The sequence below is a fragment of the Pterocles gutturalis genome, unplaced genomic scaffold, assembly GCF_000699245.1.
Source record: "Pterocles gutturalis isolate BGI_N339 unplaced genomic scaffold, ASM69924v1 scaffold22051, whole genome shotgun sequence".
Taxonomy (NCBI): Eukaryota; Metazoa; Chordata; class Aves; order Pterocliformes; family Pteroclidae; genus Pterocles; species Pterocles gutturalis.
In genome coordinates, this window is record NW_010106026.1 from 1 (window position 1) to 20,809 (window position 20,809).

Sequence of the window (20,809 nt, forward strand, 5' to 3'; positions counted from 1 at the left end):
TTCTGTGATTCTGTGATTCTGTGTTTAGCAGCCTCAGCACGTTTAACAGTTTTCCCATCAGAGTAACTTCTGATATTTTTTAAAGTATGTTGAAAATAAACAAATACTATCATGTAGCAACATGATCATCCTCAACATGAAAAGTCAACCTAGAAGCTGTATCACTAGTTTGTGCCATGCTATTAATGCATTCTTTTAGACAGTAAGAAAAGCTGATAGCAGATTTTGCCAGTTAGGCGATTAAAAAAACAAGGCTGACTTATCTAGCAGTATTTTCCAGGATCAAGTATGGAGTAAAACCACAGCTTAGCCAAAATAAACATCTACGTTTTCTTATACCTTCAGATGTCTCATTTGCCACCAGTTCCCACTGCAGTCTGAAGATAACATTTTGAGAACAAGAGCATAAAATTTAGGTTCCTGTATCATATTCCTTTTTGCAGAACAGCCCTTCTGTTTTTATTAAAATTAAGAAAACTCCCCTCCCCAAATACAGCCGACCTAGCTGCAATGTTGATATTAATTCTTCTTAGGAAGTTTTTTCTACAGTGACCAGGCTATATCTTCATTCTCTCATCGGAATTCCCTCTCCATTTTATTATGAAATGTTATCCTTTCTTGCAGATCTGCAGTGATTTTCAGATTAAGTCCTCTTATCAGCATAGTGTCCTGGCACTTAACTCTTCATTTATGAGAAATAGCTTTGGATCAAGAAAAACACAAATTATATTTACTGCACCTTGTAGTGAAGGCTCTTGGGGCTCTTGAACATGAATAGATTTAAAATCCAGCTGCATCCTTGGCAATGCAAAGATGGTTTCAGTTTCATGGTTGTAACTGGAGCCTCCTCTGAAGCCACTTAGTAAGCTTGAGCTTTTCACTGTTGTGCTGCTCTCTGGGTTATTAGCATCAACGTTTCGAAGCAGGTTTAACTCTACAGGGACAATGGGAAATTCCTGACGTCAGTAATCATTATTAAAAATGGTTCTGCCAGCACAGAGGGTGACAAATTTTCACAACATTTAATAGTGGCAATTTCATACACTGAAATACATCTCATAATAAGAACAAGGGAGGAAATAGGTGTTGGTACCATAACATCTAAGCACTTCTAAAGATTCTTTTTTTAGTTTTTTGGAAGATTTAAGTCTAACTTTTGTTCATCTGACCACCCTATCACAACTCCGTTCTCATAAGGAGCTTCCAGTAAAGTGAGATACAGACTGCATGGCTTCAAGGCATGCCCTCTATGTTTGAAAATATGGTAGTAATTCAAATGAAAATCCATATTTCTGATGGATACAAGTAATACCTAAATTCATCAAGGCAACACTCCTGTCAGAAATCACTGTTGACCAGGAATCCAACTTTGTCACAAGACCTCTACCATAGCACACATGCAACATCATTTGAATTAGTTTTCAGTTGTTAATATTGTGACAAGACAAAAAGTTAAGAAAGGTTATTATTTCATTGTAAAACCGCTAGTATATGTTTATTAAGATTATATCCTTTATCCTGCTCCTAACAGCATGGCCACAAAAGGCCAAACAATCAAATGTTGTTGTTTATATACTTAATCCCTCCAGATGTAGCAAAACAGGGTTAGAGAAAAACATTTAACAGACAGCACCTCTGTTTGTGAATCTCACACACTACATCCTGTTGTGTCTTTCCAACTGAATAAATATTAGTATATCCATAATTTAAAAATATTTTTTCAAGAAACTATCATCTGCTCCTTTCTGACTACACACCATATTCTGCTGTACGCCCTTTCACAAAAATTCTATGGATGTCATCTACTGATTCTACAGCTTGTGAATGAAACAGCAGCCAGCTGTATTTTAAGATGTCTTCTAACATCACCTTGAAGTTTTATTTTCCAATTAACAATGGTTTAAATATATGATTCAAAATGCTTTAATTCCTAGAAGCAGGTGAGAGTTGAAGAGCTTCAGGCAGATGAGTAATTTTCAAGTGTTCTTTGTAAGTGATGAAAGGAGCCTAAAATATATTCCTACTTGAACTTAATCCATAAATCCTTCATCTACAGTGAAATTACTAAATACATCCTCATGTTACAAGATCACAACTGGACAACTATGTGGAACAAGAAAAATTTTTGCATATAGTGAAAGAGGAAAAGACTAGAACTACTGCAATCGCAGATAGATAAATGTCTTACACACTGAACAGAACATTTTGTCTTTACTGCACAATTTGAAAAAGGACTTAGTTCAGTAACACTTCCAGCTGTTCAGCATATTGCTGTGCTTCATACCACAGTTCACCATAAGGTTCTCCAGAGGAAACAACTTCGCTTATTTAAAATTCCCTTTTCCCTGTAGCCCATTTGAAATTTAGCAGCTTTTAAACAGCACAAGCTGCACTGCCTGGGAAGAAGACCCATCCCAAAACTTAACATGAATCTAACCTTCGTTCCTTGTGGCTGTAACATAATTAAACCATTCTTTCACGCTGGCAACTCCATGCGGGGGGTTTTCATGGCGGCGCCTTGTTATCTTCGTGATCGTCGCCATGGGGCTTTCGAGGGCTCCGCACGGTTTGGTGACCATAGTGTTGTGGCCCAAATGAAAGTCCAGGGTTTGCACAATATATGTAGAGTGTTCACTAGTACCTGCATGGGAGGTGTGGGTGGCGTGGGGGGAGAAAGAAAAATGGAAAAAGCAGGTTGGTATGGGTAGTAGGATTTCTTCTTTCACTCTCCTCTTTTCACACAGATATTTAACACGACTACTTAGTAAGCCAGTGGCATTACAAACAGGCATAAAGCTTGCTAACAACAGAAAAAAAAATCCTCAGTAACTATAGACAGTACAAACTTCTCAATATACAGACAAACATAAGCAATAAGACCATCAAAATCCATCATGTAGGAACAAAGGACTGCATAAACAGAGACAAGCAATTAACAAGGCAGACAATCCACTCTGTAGGTGTATTATCAAGGATATATCTAGTATATTTGAAAATGTAGTTTGCGTTACTCCACAGATAAAGCAAATGGTGGCAAAGATGGAGAGGGAACAGGTGATTATTTTAGGTAAGTCGTACATTGATTCAGACTTCAAAGAAAGTAAGTTTTTCTTTGATTTCTTCTTATGTATCAACAGATTCTTAAAATTAATTTGAAGGAATTCGGAAAAATGAGGAAATGGTTTAAATTACCATCTTCCCAAACTTTCTGGGCTTCTGTCCAAAATGCAATATTGGGTTCTTCAAGGTGAAATAAGGCCCAAGATTTTGAGCGGAAATTAGGTCCATGAAAACAAGCCAGTGTCATATGGTTTCCATGCAGGCTCATGGATCCTCCAAATTGCATTCCATCTTCTGGCAGTGGCATCTGAAATAAGGATATATGGCACCCGGATACCACTTTCAAAACTCCTGGCCAATGGCGATGATGGGCTGCATCCAACACTAGAAAGTAAACATGCAATGGCAAGAACAAACTTCAGAAGGAAGATACAAAAAAGACTGCTGCTGTATTTATATTTTTAATAAAACATGGAATTATGAGCAATATTTTCTAATCTATTTGACTGACACTGTTTCATCTTTGTGATCTAAGGTGGTTGTAGCTTATGAGTACCTAAATAAGCACACTTGGAAATCTATGACTCACTATGTTCAGACAATTAATGGTTTCAGGTCATGATTAATAGAAAGTAAGAGTCGCATCACACTTCCTCTACTACTCAAAGTAGCAATGTTTTTTATAAAGTAGAGTTCAAAACAGACTTTGAAAACTAGTTCAAGTCTATTGAAACAGTTTTAAAACCGCGAAAAAGATTTTTTAATTTTTGTAAACAAAAATACATATTTTTAACTAAAACCTGAAAGTAACATAAGTTAGTTCATTATTGTACCCCAGGTATATGGCAGGGTACTTGAGATATTTGCATTCTTCATTCAAAGGTTATTGCCAGACCAAATTTACAAGAAAAATGTACTGAAGAAACCTTTTCAAGTGAAATAGATATACTTGCATGTATAAAGTTACTCAGATGAATTTTTGCAATTAAAACATCCTAACTGGGAAATACACTATTTTTTGTACCACTTACATTGCTCATGTGAGCTTCTTTCTAAGTTGTTGGCCACTGTCTTGGGAGGGAGATAAGGAACAGGTCCCCAGGTAGACAAAGCTCGCTTGCTTGTATCAAACTGCTGAGTAAAGAACTCTTGGAGTTTCATTCCTATTTTTATCAGGTCTGGTGTAGTCGATCTTGAAATCATCACTTGGAAGATATCCCATTTCAAGTCCCCGTGGACAAATATCTCACTAGATATTAGAAACAGCAAGAACACGAGCAGTTAATCTATTTCCTTGTGAATAAAAACAAACCCTTTGGTTTTGAGCAGATGCTTATGTTTTTGTTTAGCAATACTGGACAGAAGCCATACAGGCAGAATCTGACCTTATCAAACATGATCAACTTTAAACACAGGAAGCGATATTACCTTTTATCAGACATGCTTGAGTCCAGAGTATTATACAGATTAATTTTCCATTCATCTTGTAGTTTAAGATCTGCATTACTGAAGATTCCCATTAGGATACTGGACCCCATATAGTCAACGCGTGCTTCAGTAGAACCCATGGTAATTTGAATTTTATGACTGGGCTGTTGGTTTGGGTGCTCAGAAATATGAGCTGAAATAGAACGTAAGCAACACAGAAATATAGCATTAAAAATAAGAAAATCAGCTTTTCCAGGGTGTTTCACCCTTATGCAATCTACATGATACAGGGGGACTGAGAAAGCCCTGGTTTCTTCCAGATGCACGGGAAGGTCATGACTGTAGAGCCAGAACACCCAGCCTCTTTTCCATAGTGATGTTTTGCATTTCCCAGACCATAAGCACTTGTGAAATTTTAGGAGGAGCTGAACTGCTATCAAATCTTTTCAGTCACCATCTGTCCAGACAGGTGAAGGGGGCTGGAGGGTTGCACAGCTAGCTAGTGTAATTTTAGAGTGACCCTGAGACTGAATCTGCCCCTAATCAGAAGGCTCTCCCTTCAGTTCAGAGTGTGTTTCATAGTCAGAATGCGCCAGTAAGAATCCAAAGTCTTTATATACTGGCAGGTTCACAAAAGAGGGAACTAGGTATGTTCATCAGTTTTTCACATTTCTTATCTGGAGCATATACCAGGCAGCTTTCCAACTTACCCACCATCTCCAGGGTATTAACATCTATGGTACCGCCAACAACTCCCCCTCTGGAATCCAACTGTGATCTTCCCAAGCCAACAGACATGCTAATTTCCCGATCTCTGCTACTACCCACAGACAGACGACCCTGGCTTTTCAAACCACTGGTAGTCCACCTAGAACAGAGGTGAAAATGGACAACAATTTTCCAGGCTGTCAACATGATTCACTGGAAAGTAATAAATAATGTGCATTAGGTATATCTGACTTCAGAATTAAGCATCTATCAGTACTTATAGTTCACAGTTCAAAATTGAAAAAGTTCAGATTTTAAAGCTAGAAGACAACAGGCTGTTAACAGTCTGTGGGGAAATTGGGGTTTTGCCCCCAAAATGACACCATCCTGTAAAACATGATTAACCTTCTTTTATACTTACGTAGTATTGCCCATTACATTGCTCATATTCATTTGTACGTTTAATTGTTTTAGGTTCATAGCAAATACAACCAGTGTTTCCCATGGTGTTCCTTGCTGGCTTCCAGCTTTATTTGACTTATTAAATGGAGTTGATGTTTTTGAGAGAGTATCTAAACAAAAAAGTAGACAAAAATTTAAATTATTCCACATGCTTGGAAAAACTGGCAGAGTATATACATTGAGGATAAGTGAAAACTAGAGCACTTGCAGTACATGTTGCTTTAGTTGTCCTAGAAATTGATTCACTTTACACATCTATTTTACACATTTATTTTTACCATTACCTTTAAGAGAAAAGATTTTTAATTTGCAGTCAGTTATGCAAGAGCATATTTTAAATTCTTTAACTGTTTAAAAATACCAGTGTACTCAGAAACTGAATTGTTAGTATTTGAATATTCAGGTAGCAGTTATTTGTACAAGTGCCAAGTCGAAATTTCAAGTATTAGGGTTTTTCTTGCTTTTCTCACAAAAATCCTGGTAATACACTTATAATCCCAGGCAAAATTGCATTTCCTATGAACAAGCCACTCTACCAGCCATAAATCCCTCTCCAACTGTGTCCTAAAAAAACTGTTCATATATAACACCTTGCTTGCTTTCTAAATAGACAAAATACCTGTTCTTTCTTTTCTCATAGGTATTTTTCCTAGAGGAAAATGAACACCATACTTTTACATCTCCTGTCAACAGCTAGTGCCATAAATATTCCACACGGCCAGTGCTACACTGCTACAAGATACAATAACATTTGTCGTTAAAGTTAAAAGTTACTTTATTTATTATATAGAAAATATCCTTATTTAGACCTCTTAGTATGACCCCAAAGTCTCAGATGAAATGAAGTAACTGACCTCACCTGTGAGCTGTGATATTGACCCTCTGCTAAGAGTTTGGTAATTGCTTGGATGAGAATACAGGGCCAACAAGATGACAACACAATCAAATTACGCTGGAGAGCTTACCTAACCCCAGCTAACCAACACCTGTTTTGTAAAATTGCAGTTTCTTTTACTAGAAAGTACTGTAACAAACCACATTTTGATTCATCCATTTCGGACATTTTCCTTTCTCTAAGCCTCATTGACTCTCCACTCCCAGGCACAGCGGAAAATAATATTTTATGGTTGCTTTCTACAAAGCAGTAGCAACATACTTTTTTCACACAATAATGGAAATACTTTAAAAAAACTAAAGGAATCATTGTCTGCTCACCTCTCTGAGGCACTGAAGAGTCAGACACACTCCTGGATCTTGTAACAGCTGGAGACTTTAAGCTATGAGATGCTGTCCCAGGTGACATACTGCTGCTTGCATTATGTTCACTAAAAACATTCGGTGACTGTGCCATGTGTGTAAATGAAGCAGATTGGCAAGGCTGCTCCCACGTCCTACAGTATGCTTTCCGTGATGATTCAGGAGAAAGATGCTGGCTTACTCCTTCAATTGAATCTGGTGTTCCAGGACCTGATGCTGCTGGAAGAAAACAGTAGCACATGAAAGGCAGAAAAACTATTTCACTTTTGTTTAACAGTATCCTCCCGTATACTAAATAGTATTTGGAGAGTAAAAATATTACAGTTATCATAACTAAAGGCTTTCTACTGTCTTCATTAATATAAGCTCTTTAAATAATTCAATGACCTACTTTAGAAATCTTCCATTTCTTCTTTCTAGGATTTTTTTATTAAACCTGCATATGAAGTAAATTATAATACATTGATATCTAGTCACATCTTTAATAATGCACAGGTAATAAACATTTATAAAACTTCTATTATAACCCCTTGTACAAAAAGGGTTTTCATTATAAGCAGCAGTATCTTACCTGGCAGATTTATTGTTTGATCACCTAGGAAAAGCCTTCTAGCAATGCTTCTCCTGTACCAAGCTCTTGGGAAGGCTAGAATCTCACTGAGTCGCCGCATATCATATTTAAAAGAAGCAGATCCTATATCACAGACAGCTGAAAAAGAAAAAGCATATCCACACAATTGTAAATTCTCAGTAGTAACAGGTTTTGGTAACCAAATCTAATTAATAGATGTTCAATACAGTCAAATACTTCTTTACACCCAGCAGCATAGTCTCTACTGTAATGAAAAAACAGGTATTAAAACCTGCAGTTTTCCTGAGGTGTTGCCATTTCTCCAAAGCCAATATTAGATACAAACTGATTTCATAAAGTCAAGATGGAACCTAATAATATAACTGATGTTGGGTTCTACTTGTGTTGTATGTGCCTCACACTCCTCATCTGAGGGCTTTAGTGGCAGATAAATCACAGCCATTCTGCTGTTTGCCCAGTAAGTCAGTGTCCCATGCACAAAGGAGTAAATGAATAAATACATATTTTAAACCCACTTTTACTTCAAGGTTCCTTGAGTATTGTCATAGGTTTGACCCTGGCTGGCAGTCAAGCACCACACAGGTATCCACTGTAGTTTCACAGGCACCAGGTGGCAAGGTAGTGAAATTTGACAGCTAGGAGCTGAACAGAGACTGCAGAGCTACATCACCCAGTCAGAATAACACACGGCAAGTATCAGACTACAACAAACAAACAAACTGATCATGAAGAACACTAAGAAGGCAGCCTGTGATCTAGGGGATTCAGCTGTCATTTTTAATGGGTACAGTATATCATCCCTATAATATCACATTTAATCGTGGTACGTAATCCACTTTGATTTCTTTCTCTGTGTGGAGATGGCTTGAAAATTAGGCTATTTCTAGTTTTCATATAAAAAAAGGAAAACAGGGTAAGTGCCTGTAAAAGATTTTGTCCTATTCGGCTAACAAAAGAGAGCTGTGAAATACCTGTTTCTGAGGGGAAAACTATGAAAATGTGTGGTTAGTGTTTACCAAACCAGGTCCAACTGAAAGCTGAACCAACTTTGGAAAAAAATTTAACATAAAGTTCTATTATTATACTAGTTTATCTCTGTTGTAAATCTACTAAGAGATAAACCAGCAGTGAGAATCAGAGTTTGTTCATCTTTCTGTTCTGAAGGGACAGTGAGGTAAAAGAGCCTTCAAACTGGGGCACTGGTTGGCCTGCTGAAGCTCATTCCCCTGTTACATGTGGAGACTTATTGAACCTATGCTGTATGGACACACTGTGGGCATACTGTGATGAAAAGCAGTTCTCTATTAGCTGAACAGATGGGATTAAAATGAGACAAGCATTTACCAGATATGTTTATCAATGTAGTATCTATCTTGCTGGTAGCTTTGCTTGCAGACTGACTCTCAAAAAAGGAAGAACCTCCTGAACGCCTTATTCGTGACAGGCTGACTTTCACAAACTCAAGGTTAATGCTCAAAGAATCCTTCCGGCCAGTGACCGAAGTTGGTTCCTCATCCACATTACCTAGACATAGAAAAGAGAAACTTCAATCTTCTGTGACCTTTTCAAATCTTCAGTTCAGAAAACCATGCCAAACTTCAACAATGTTCATTAAAGCAACAAAAACTTGTTCTGTACCTAAGGCTCCTGAGCCAGGAGTTAGAACAGTAACAGCAGATTTTTGTTTTCCAGCTCCATATGGATGGAATACGTAAAGGGAAAAATCAGACATGCAGGCAGTAAAGCTCAGGCCTGAAGAGCTGCTACTAGAAGTAGTCAAGTCTGACTGACTGCTGCTGTGCCGTGTTCTGCCAAGAGGGCTGCCTAGTCCAGGTGATGAGCCTGAAGTAAAAATTTAGCAAAAGTTAGTTTTAGTACTAAAGCATTTACAAACATCAAATAATACTGACTTAGCAGCAATATTAAGCAGACCGAATGCATGCCAATATATGCCCTCCTAGCAGCAATGTAGCTTAAACATTCTATATACTGATGTTAGTCTTTTATAGCAGATAATTAATGTGCTTAACCAATGCAAGAAAAACTCCAGTATACTGCATCTGTGCAAGCTTTTACAGGAAATTGATACAACGTGAAGAAATCCTACTGAACTCGCCAATTCATAGATGTGTAGCCTTAAGGTGTGTAAAAGCTTACCTTCTGCTCTAATTTTAGACAACAAAACATATTTTTTTATGCTACAAGCTGCATATAGTATAAACATTCATATACATATTACCTGGTGCTCCAGATTTACTAACTGAATTCTTTGAGGCACTCTGTGATGTACTGCCACCAACTGATGCATTTTCTGATGGGTACATTGTACCTAATGTTTCCAGTTCTCCTCTGTTTGAAGAGAAAACAAGATCCAGGGAAGGCAACTTCAACATACATTCAACCCTTGATACGGGCAGGCAACTGAACTTGATTTGAGAGGGCTGAAACACAGAAAGAAAACAAAGCATTCAGTGAACAAACTTAAAATACTATAAGCCAAATTTGGAATGTTTTTAAAGTCCTATGTATTTATTTTTAAAATCTAACCAAATTACAGCCTTTTCAGACTTGTTTTAGAATTGGTAAGACAACTATATACAAGTTCTATAGATAACTTAATTTCAAGGAATCCCTCCAACACCAGGACTATTACTTGAACTAGTTTAGAAAACTCAAACACAGGAACCCTGGATGCAGCAGAGGACATGTATGCCACTCTTTCTTCCTCCTCCCCAAGTAAATTAATAGATTTACTCATCCCATGCAAGGACTATACAGAATCACTTGAGTCTTGAGCTGATGCTGAAAGACTCAGCTTCCTCAACACTTTCTTTGCCAGACAAGCTTACAGTAAAAGCTGAGAGAGGCTACAGATCGTTGGGGTTAATTTTTACAGGCATAAAAAAAAGCATCTATTAGAATAGTTACTCAATTTGGGAACATAATCAAATTTATACCAGGAAAAAATGTTGTTTGAGCAAAGTGGAAAAATATAATAGCAACATTCAGATCAAGCTCCAGTGCTCTGAATCACTCTGTGGTAGCACTTTTCCCTCTGACGTATGAAGAGCCCAGACTCATCAAATATTAAGCAGTATGAACAATGCCTTGTAGGTAACTGTACATTCCTATATTTTCCATATATACTGAGAAAATATTTAATGAGTATTTTTGTTTTGTAATGGTACCTATAAACAAGGGATACAAATACTAGTTATGAAATATATTTTCAAAAAAATACCAAAAGAGACAAGGAAGAAGTAATGATTAAAAATGCTCATAACTTTTGTGACTTCTCAAAATAGCTAATTTCTTCGGTTTCAATGGAACTAAAGTATGTCAGAATTTCTGTTGAAAGAAGTCCTTTTTTATCATCATAATAGATATCAATATATCTGAGAAAGGACATTTGCAAATATTTTTAATTTTTAAACAGTAAACTTAGAAGCATGGATTGTCTCAATGACTGTGACTGAAGTTACCTACTAAACTGAATGTTGAATTAAAACCTCACCTGAACTCGTACATAAACCACCACATCTACAGGGAAGGATGAATATGCTGATGTTGAGGATGATACTAATGATGTTGTGGACTCTTCTAAGGGATCTTGTATATCAAATTGTCCCATGTCTTCATCCTGTGAACTAACAGCTTTTAACAAGTACAAGAACTCATTAGAAAGGGGAATTTAAAGGGAAAAGCAGCTCAATGCCACCAGAAGACAAAAATGAAAAAGCATAGAGTACTAAAATACAAAGATGCAACTTACCTGCGTAGTTCCTTTCAATGGGTGTAATTGGAATGGTTTCAAGAGCTTTCTCTAGGAAGTCCAGTAAGCATGGGCTAATCACCATTTCCTCCGGCAATGACTGGAGTGCAACCCATGCATATAGCTTAGCAGTTTTCACTCCTCCACTTCCTTTCCCTTTGGCTGCAACATTTAGAAGATACATTTTTCTAACACAATACTACTCAACAGTGACTGATAAACATTAGAAGACAACTAACAGTTGTTTCCTCAAATTCTCTCTATCATCATCTGAAAAGGCATAAATCAAGATCAGTTAGAAAAAAATTAAGCCATAAGTTTTCACTAAGAAAACTATGCAAAACCAAGTATCAGTCTGTCATGCTTGACTGTAATTCCATTGCAGATGTTCATGACCAAGCACTCTTATGTCATTGTCATCACTTTGCTTTTTAAAAAATAGCACTGAAATCAGACATAGACAATGCTTCTCCAAATACACAATGCAAAGTAACCACAGCTGACTGGAAATTAAAGTGGAATTAGAAAAATACATAAGCCTGCAAAGAATGTCAGTTCAAAGTGAGAAAAATACATCAAAAGATTAAAACTGTAAATTGCAAGTCCTACTATATATACGCAAAGAATAATGGAAGATTCTAAACCAGCGTTTTTAAAAGCTTGGAGCTAGCTAAACTAATAAAAAGATTGTTGTCTTCTAAATCTGTGGAAGAGGCTAGCACCATGCTAACCAAAATATAAATATACACAGAAGGTATTAGTACCAGCTTAACTACTGCCTCTATGAAATACAGCTGTTAGAATGAATAGAGATAAATTAAGATACTGATTTTAAATTCTCCAAGAAAAATATAAACATTAACTAAAACCCAAGCATTGAATTTTCATCCTATGCAAACTATTCTGTCTAGTGCCTCTGACTAGATTGTCCTATCTTGCTCTTACTGGAGACCAAAGACAGTAAGACAAGGTCTCCATTCCAGAGGAAAGATAATATTAAAAAGCACTGTAAATAACAATAAATGTGTTTCAAATCAATTCAGAACTAATAAATATTTATAAAAATACAATGCATAAAGAAATAAAGTAACAGCTTTTGGGAGACATTTATATCATCATACAATTTCCATAACCAAATGTAGAGCTTACAGATATAAAACCAAGACTCAGTAACTGGTCATAACAAGGTAAAAATTAAAAGGCAAGGACTGGCAATAGGATACAGAACAAAATTGAAGACAGGTTGTACAAACCAAGATTACACAACATTCATTAATCATAAAGTGGACAGGCACTTAAAGGAGTAAGAGCTAATGGTTCAACAGCATGGATAATTGAGAAAGGTGGCCTTATTTCACTGTTCTCTCCCAGCATCTCAGCTGGCTTTAAAAAAAAAACAACCAAAACTTTGTTATTAATTTTACGTGCTTAGCAAATTTTGTCAAAATGTTGGTTTTGTTTTTAAAGTGATATTCAAATGCCGAAGGAGAGAAGGGTGAATGTCTCAGAAGTTGGAGGTGCAATCTACATGCCTCTAGATCTGACATGATATAACAATGGACTCCCACTTGAAAACAGCAATCATTAGAGATAGAACAACACTTCAAGTATTAGAACTCACATTATTCCAAATCATGGCTTATTTAAGGGCCAACAACAGTTGAGGACACCAGTCTGTTATTTTGATTAATAATATTACATCTAAAGAGCTACTCAGTACTACAAGAAATAACTCAGTCCCAGAAAGCGATATTTTACACATTACTTGTGCGGCAGAAGGCACTAGAAAGCTGAAGGTATTCTTCAAATAGTGTAATGTATGGAAGCAAAGATCTATTTTTTTTTTCCCTTGGATTATGAAGAAAAAGGCAATCAGCACTCACTTTTTACACAGATATTTAAACTTTGCTTAAACTTTTTCTAAAAATTTTCTGAAAATGTAGCTTTATGAACCGCACTCATGATTCTGGGATGAGGTTTCTGCAGCCAAAGTGAAGACTTGATAAATACCATGCTCTAGATAATGTGCAGACAGATCTAAAGGCAGTAGATAATATGAAGATATATACCCATGATAGTTTCAGAAGGTTATTGTCTATAAGTACCTGATGGGATGGGTGGGGGTTGGGGAGGAAGTAAGGTGTTAGTCTTGCTGTGGATAGTGCTAGATAAAGGAGGAGATGTGGCAGTATCTTTCATACCATACAGCTTGGACTCTTTGGAAAGGGTTCTTGGCAACGAGGATCCTCGAGAAGTATTTGGCGATTCAGTCTTTAAAGTCTTAGAGTTGTAGTGCAGCTGGAAAGCAAAGAAGATCAATTTACTTCATACAAGTAGTTCAATTCCTATACAGTATTTTGGTGTCACTCCTTCCCTTAAATTATTTTTTGTTTGCCTTATTTACAAATGTGTCGTTATAGGACACATTACATTCTAACTCATGTTCTGCAGATAGAGCTGCTGCACATAAAGATAGGAAATCTTTGTACAAAAAGATAGATAAATTAGTAAACCATAAAAAAAAATAATCAAGGAAACACAGAGAAACAGAGGAAATGAACTACTTAGGAACAATGTCTAAACCTTGCCCCTCCACTCTGTTATATTCTACATGTCCTGTGCCACCAATCCACAGAGCCTGCTTTTTGTTCCTGCCTGCAGAGCCTTCTGTCTTACTGCATGGTGGAACTACTCCATTACTAAACACCTGCGTACAAGTTGCACAAAAAAAAAAAGTATTCTCAGAGTTCAGATCTCCCGTATGTGCATAATCTACTATCAATGAAGATATAGAATGTAACAAAAGCTGTAGACAATGTTTAGTTATTCCTAAATTTCACTAAAAGCAATGGGAGGGACTCTGAGGCAAAACTGTTACCCCAGAAGACAGCCTGGAATACTGGAAGATGGACACACATAGCCCTTCCGCACTGAAAGACTACAAAAGCCAAGCTGTTTCAAGTGAAGAGCATTTGATTTATGGCATTGCCTCAGCTGAATTGTATGAAGTTTCCATGCAGCAGTGACCTATTTCTCCTGTCCTTAGGATGGCAAATCACAAATACAAGAACATTTCTGTTCAGATCCTTTCTTGCTGGGATATAGAAACAATGATTAAAAAACCAGGGGAATGTACAGTTTGACGGTGTTTGAGAAAACATTCTCTTTAAAAAAAAGTTTTTATGCCAAGACTCTGACTGCTATAATAAGCAACACAGAAGACACAGTAAGAGAGCTTTATGCATTAGCAGGCCAACTACTGCTACTATCCAAAACAAATGTCTAATTTTAGACACCAAAATGTTAATGGAACTGATGTATTTTCATTATGTAACATCACTTATACTGTTTGTTACGGAGTGTCATTTGATGTAGCTCTGTTTTTGATGGTACATACAGGCCTTTGGATTCTCCCCCTCCGCCCCCAAAAAATGAGGGTTAAAAGCATCTATCAGTTTCCAATGTAGTATTACAGAAATCATAATTCCTATTTTACTAGTATCTACATAACTGAAAAAATATTTTGCTGAGGTGCTGTGGATGTATGAACTTGTACACACTGTAACAATTTGCTTTGAAATCCTATCTGGGCAGAGAGAAAGAGCAAGTGTTTCCCTGCTGAGTTATACACTACTGTTACCTTTACATCCACGCCAGGAATATAAAACACTGTTGTTTCCACATCACTAGATTTTGTCTGTAGAGATGATGGCACTTTCTTGCCAGCAAGTAAGTGAGTAGTAGATGCATAATTAGTTTGAAATTTCTTCTTTTTTGAAGGAGACTCTTGATCCAAACTTCTGGAACTCCGATCGTAACTCCTAAAATAAATACACTGTACGTTATTAAAACAAGCTTATTACTCATAGTCATAAGAGTATATTTTCCAGTATTAAAAACCTAATTATGTCTAAAACAAATTTGCAGTTATCAACTATGTACGGAAGCATTTCAATCTCTGCTTCATTCTGTGCTTTCTGTGACCTCTACTCCCTTCCTGTCTGCGCACTCTGGTTTTGCCATTTTCATGATGTGATTATTTCAGGCAGTAAAATCTACAAAATTATTGTTGTCATTAGAGAAAAACCTTCCAATGTTCTGTACTCTTACAGTCAAGTTCACTTGCATTACCCAACATGATCTGTGAAAACTCTTTGATATCCAGAAAATACTTATCAATTTTCCTCCTCTGCTGTGAAGCCTGTCTTCATATAAATTCTTAATAATCGTATCAATTTGTAGAAAAAGTGTATTGGAAAGACAGAAACCAAACTGTTTTGTAATTACAGATCTCCTATGTATACCTCTCATTAAGAAAAAGTATTTCTCATTTGTTCCTATTTCCTACAATTAGAGTTAAAACAAGTAAATCTAATTTCCTTATGTTATACTCATTAAGAATTATCTTTGTTGACAACTAAGTTTCTTTAAATTCACCATATTATTAACAACATCTCACATTTTAAAAAGTAAAGCTGCCATTAGATCCCCAATCACACACACATGAAAAAAGGAGAGAATTTAAAAACTGAGAGATCAAACCTTAAAATCAGAAGTAAAGCATTTCCATCACCTCAGATAACTAAAAAAAATGCATTTTATTAAGAAACATAATACCAGGATGCTTTTACACTTAGAAAATAATGGGAGCCCTCAGGGATCATGGGAACCACCATTATGTGGATTCACTAAAGCTCTAAAGTTACTTCCTTCGAAGCTGAAAAAAAAATCCAAATGCTTGGAAAGCCCAAGATTTTGTTTATGAAAGATAAAATATGATTTAAAAGAATAAAAACAGAGGAGAGGCATATACTGATTCTTGCTAAACAAACACAATTCGCCATGTCACATTCAGCCATAACAACTGCAATTTACGGTGATGTTAATGAAGTAGTGATAATTACTACAAATAAAGTGATGAGAACAAACTAATGAATATGTCTATGCTTTTCAAACATGTCAGTGCTTAAGAATCATTAATTATTGTGCATATGGTCATAACTTAAGTGATGGAAATATCAGAAGGACTTCATAGCTAAAGCAGAATAAAGTACCCATACCCTGTTCTTGGTAAGGCAACTAGGTAAAATGTTTCTTACCGTCGTAAACTAATGTCATCATGTTCTTGCTGAAGCATTGTAGGGTGCAGTACACATTTTCCACAATCAATTTCAACCCTGATGTCAAGTTCAAAGTCAATATTTCTCTCCGTGGTTGTGCCAGTCATACTTCTGTTGGTTGGTGTTGTTGGCCAGCGTTCAGTGAACAGCTGGTGGACAGCAGCGAAGCCTGTTGCTTTCTTGCGAGAGGTACTCCTGCACAGGCACAATTGTGGATTCTCTATTAGCATGACATTTACCTGAACAGATGGCAAGAGGCATTCTCAGATGACATCTGTGCTCAGTACATAACATTTTAAGAACTTTTCTGGAAAAGGCCGTATCTGCTGTACAGCACACAGTGATCCATCTTCCATTAACACATTACTAAGTATCCTTTCTTAGTATAGGGTAATACAAAGAACTAACTCACTCTTAAATTCTCAAACAGGAAAAGGAATGAAAAGATACATACCATAATTTCATTATTGTTAAATATTTACAGTGTTACAGGCACTCTGGGGAGGTATAATCACTAGATAAAACTGAAAGCTTTGCTGTATTTAACAAATTTGTCATTTGTCCCACTAAAACCTGCCCTGTGCCTCAAAAAGCTCCCTTTCCAAGTTCATTTATTCTGTTCCAAGCCCTGAAATTTCTAACAGTTGCCCCTTTATAAAGAACAGACACCTTTCAGATCAGAACTCCTTCTTCCCTCAGCGTCACCTGTGCCGAACACAACCTACCCTGGCTTCAACATACACGCTTCAGGCAAAATTCAGTCCTTCATCAGTAACAGATTTTGTAGCTTTAAAGTCAGTATTTCAAGTGTACTTTCTTAATTTCTGTGTTCTTCCTTAGAACCATTACTTACTGTGGTTTCTTATAAAAATATGTCTTCTCTCTTTCATGGTCATCCTCCTTCTCAGAGTCCTCACTGCTTGATGATAAGCTGTCATCCCGACGTCCTTCTTCAGGCTGGAAGGGAATGCCGGGTGAGAAGACTACTGGAGTTTTGGGTGAACCAAATACTGAGCATGAGCCTTCACTAGTAGATGAGTAATGGGAGGGACCATCAATAGTTACAGACAAAAGGTCCACTTCTGTCTCCTCTGGAAACTGATTATAAAAAGACAAAAAGGTATTAAATTTCCACAGATACCACTTCCATCAAGAATGCATTAGATAGCTCTGGAAATAAAAAAAGCAAGAGTGCTATGAGAAACTCCCATTCCCAAGTTCCTCGTAATACAGAGACAGCAGGTGTAGAAACTGCAAAACAGATTATGAGAAAGAAAGCAATGAGAGCTTGGCGGGGAAACATTTGTCATTGACTAGTGACTGAGCTCAATCTTTCAGGTAAGGATGTATCATGCTCTGACCAATTCACATGATCAGAAGGAATGGAAACCATTTCATTTAAATTTAATAACACATTTTGAAAGAAAAAAAGAAAAAAGCAAACATCATCATGAACATTGTAGAGGGCTGCGACACCCAGGCGTGTTAGTGAGGCATGCGGGCAGAACGCTAACACAGAATGTACGGCACCGCTTTGCGGTTCTGGGCTGTGCCCTTGGGCAAACGTGCTTTAACGTGAATCAAATTTCAGGACAAATTTCCAAACGAGGTCCTCTATCTCTCATGTAAAGGACACCACAAGCAGCACAGAAGCAATTTTCAAACATTAACTTCTTTCATATGGATGTGACAAATAGCTGTCAGTGTTAGTTGAACACCAGCGCTACCTACGCAGTGTTACTACAGAGCTACACAGTCATGGTCTGCAAATTCAAATCAGAGCTCTGCTGAACTTAAGAACTGGCATTATAACGTCAATAAGATTTCTTTTTTTTTTTTTAATATTCAACATTTTATACCTCCAAGTGTTTGACAGCATTTTGCTATGCCAACAAATCTTAAGCTAACTGGGCTTATATATAAAATATATTACTATATACATATATTCAACAACATTGAACATGCTGTTCAGCAACGAAAAAAAGTAGGAGAGCTTTTAAATGTGAACATATTTAAATGTGCCAAGTACATTTCTATGTTTCACTTCCACCTGTCTCTCAGAAATAAGAATTTATTTCCTGAGAGTGTGAGGTGGGTTGGAAGGGAGAAAAGATACATCTGAGTTTGGTTTTTGTTTGGTTAGTTTTGTTTTGCTATTGTTGGTTTGTCTGGCCTTTTGTGTTGGTTTGCTTTGGGTTTTTGTTGCTTGTATTTTTTTAAAAAAGTAACAACCTTTACTGTTTTACCTAAACATGTTTTTTAAGGCAGTTAAAAAAAAATTGTTCTTTGGTTATTAAGTTTTGGTATATTCCCTACTCAAAATTACTGAAAATCTCCTATTCTGCATTAAATATAGGAATTCCAACAGAAATAAACTGTGAGAGATCTCCTCCCACCTAGCAACTTTTTTGTACTAGTGTTTATGCCTGCAATCTTGAAACAGAAGGTAACAGATGACAACATGTGCATGCACACTAAAATCCTCTTCTAAAGGACATTCTCAAGGCTAGACTTAATGTCACTTCAGCCTTGACCAGAGTCTTCATAAATATACAAACAAGGTATATATTCATAAATATACAAACAATAATTCATTTACAATAACTACCAAGTTTTAGGTCTACGTAAGGGTGTGGAAACACTCTGGAAGGTTCATCAACAATCAATCATGTTCAGCTTAATTCACATATTTACATTTCAATATTTTCAAATTTGAGATACATTCTGTTTAGCTGAGTGCAAGAGAGATGAAACATTGAAAAGCAGCTCCCTGAGAGATAAATTAGTTCTCTGGCAAAGAATACTTGTTTCTTCTCAGAAATACCTGAAAATACCCTTCCCCTGGACAGCTGGATTGTTGTGCAATCCCCAAAACTGTTTTATTCAACTTAATTAGAAGTAAAAACAAAACAAATTAAAACAATTCAATCATTTCAGCCATGCAAAAACAACATAAAATGAACATTTTAAAAATGATAAAAACATACAAACAAAACCAAAGATTCAACAATCCGTTTCAAACACACAGGTTATACCTGTACAGCTACAGCAAACTTACTGCTACCCATTTCCAAAACTCTAATTATATTCAAACACAAAAAGTACCAGATTTTTTGCACACTTCTGATAAAAATCCCAAAACAATTCTATCACTACTATATGTATCAGCCTAAAAAAACCAAACCTATTTTCAAATATTTTCCCTAATGTTTCAATTAATTTCCATGTTAAAAAACCAAAACACATCTCTCTCCTATCAAAACATATCTATCTTCCACAAACACACCCATAAGTTGAGGCACACACACAGAAAAAGACACACAAACACATACAAGCAATTCAGGTCTGCCTAGGTATACCTAGCTCATGAACCTGTGACGAAATGGCACAGGAAATATAATTATATGGTGTATAAAGTAATTCTTACAGAATCCTGTATGTTGAAAGTTACTCTTGGCCCAGGAGATGCAGCATCTACACGGATGTCTGGGAGATCTTCACTGTCTCCCAGTCGAGAGCTACAAGCAAAACCAAAACACAACAGCTTGTTGAGTTTTACCTCAGGATACACAAACATTTAACTACACAAATATAAGGCAATAAGACAGTGCAGTCAGTACTTACCATTTTGTTATGGAAGCAAGTGTAAAATCATAATTGAAGCACTTAGGGCAGATGAAAAGGAAAGAGGAAGAGGAGAAGGAAAGAGAAGGAAGCTACACGACTTTGCGAGTAATCTATCGCTAGCCAATTTCTGCTCATTTCTTGAAATTTTTTAATCCTGAGCCAACATGCAGAAATTAGAGAAACCTAAGATACTCATGATCTAACTTGGCAGATTATGTATTCTCCGATGCAACTGAAATTAATTATTTGGCCTTATAGTATACGCATACTACTTTTTATTCACTTCCAAAGTACTCATTAAGTGCTTTAAAACTTTGTGTTTCTTATAGAGCAACAGAAAAGCCCCATTATCTTTTCGATACAATTTCTGGTTTTCTTCAGATAACCTTGGGAAAAGGTAAAATAAGAGTGGTTTTAATAACAGATCTTGAGCTAGAACCTTCATGCCTTCAGCACTTGCCCTGCTTTATTTATGAAGAATGCTAATTAATTGAGGAGAAAGATTCCTTTTCAAGGGCACCTTGAAAAATTCACTTTAGAGTACTTACAAAGCTGTTTTCATGCTGGAATATCTGCTGTCTGATATTCTCATATCTGGATTATTTATAAATTTCCATTGACTTCTACAGCAGTACTCAAATTTGAGGCAAACTTCTATTAAGAATTTCTGTTCTCACAGAAAAAACCCCCAAATAATTCTAACACTCCTCTCCACCTTTTTTATTTTAAAATCTTTTGTATTTAATACATGATAACATAGCACATTTTTAATTCTAAACTTTG

The 20,809-nt window shown here is 36.4% G+C and overlaps 1 protein-coding gene across 1 annotated transcript in view; it reads right to left on the reverse strand.

Moving 5' to 3' along the window:
- Nucleotides 1-734: 734 nt before the first annotated feature.
- Nucleotides 735-20,809, reverse strand: part of LOC104472088 (uncharacterized protein KIAA1109-like) — a gene marked incomplete at its 3' end in the record, with an annotated part of 34,061 nt that continues 13,986 nt past the window's right edge. Inside the window, exons 15-33 of the mRNA XM_010087634.1 lie at nt 19,827-19,917; nt 17,253-17,356; nt 16,379-16,594; nt 14,920-15,100; nt 13,385-13,577; nt 11,280-11,441; nt 11,022-11,161; nt 9,747-9,948; nt 9,146-9,349; nt 8,852-9,031; nt 7,487-7,624; nt 6,874-7,131; nt 5,618-5,768; nt 5,199-5,356; nt 4,489-4,681; nt 4,092-4,309; nt 3,193-3,444; nt 2,438-2,641; nt 735-934 (exon numbers count right to left, since the gene is read on the reverse strand). Coding sequence (XP_010085936.1) covers nt 735-934; nt 2,438-2,641; nt 3,193-3,444; nt 4,092-4,309; nt 4,489-4,681; nt 5,199-5,356; nt 5,618-5,768; nt 6,874-7,131; nt 7,487-7,624; nt 8,852-9,031; nt 9,146-9,349; nt 9,747-9,948; nt 11,022-11,161; nt 11,280-11,441; nt 13,385-13,577; nt 14,920-15,100; nt 16,379-16,594; nt 17,253-17,356; nt 19,827-19,917 — 3,445 coding nt within the window. The remainder of the gene's footprint in view (nt 935-2,437; nt 2,642-3,192; nt 3,445-4,091; nt 4,310-4,488; nt 4,682-5,198; nt 5,357-5,617; nt 5,769-6,873; nt 7,132-7,486; nt 7,625-8,851; nt 9,032-9,145; nt 9,350-9,746; nt 9,949-11,021; nt 11,162-11,279; nt 11,442-13,384; nt 13,578-14,919; nt 15,101-16,378; nt 16,595-17,252; nt 17,357-19,826; nt 19,918-20,809) is intronic.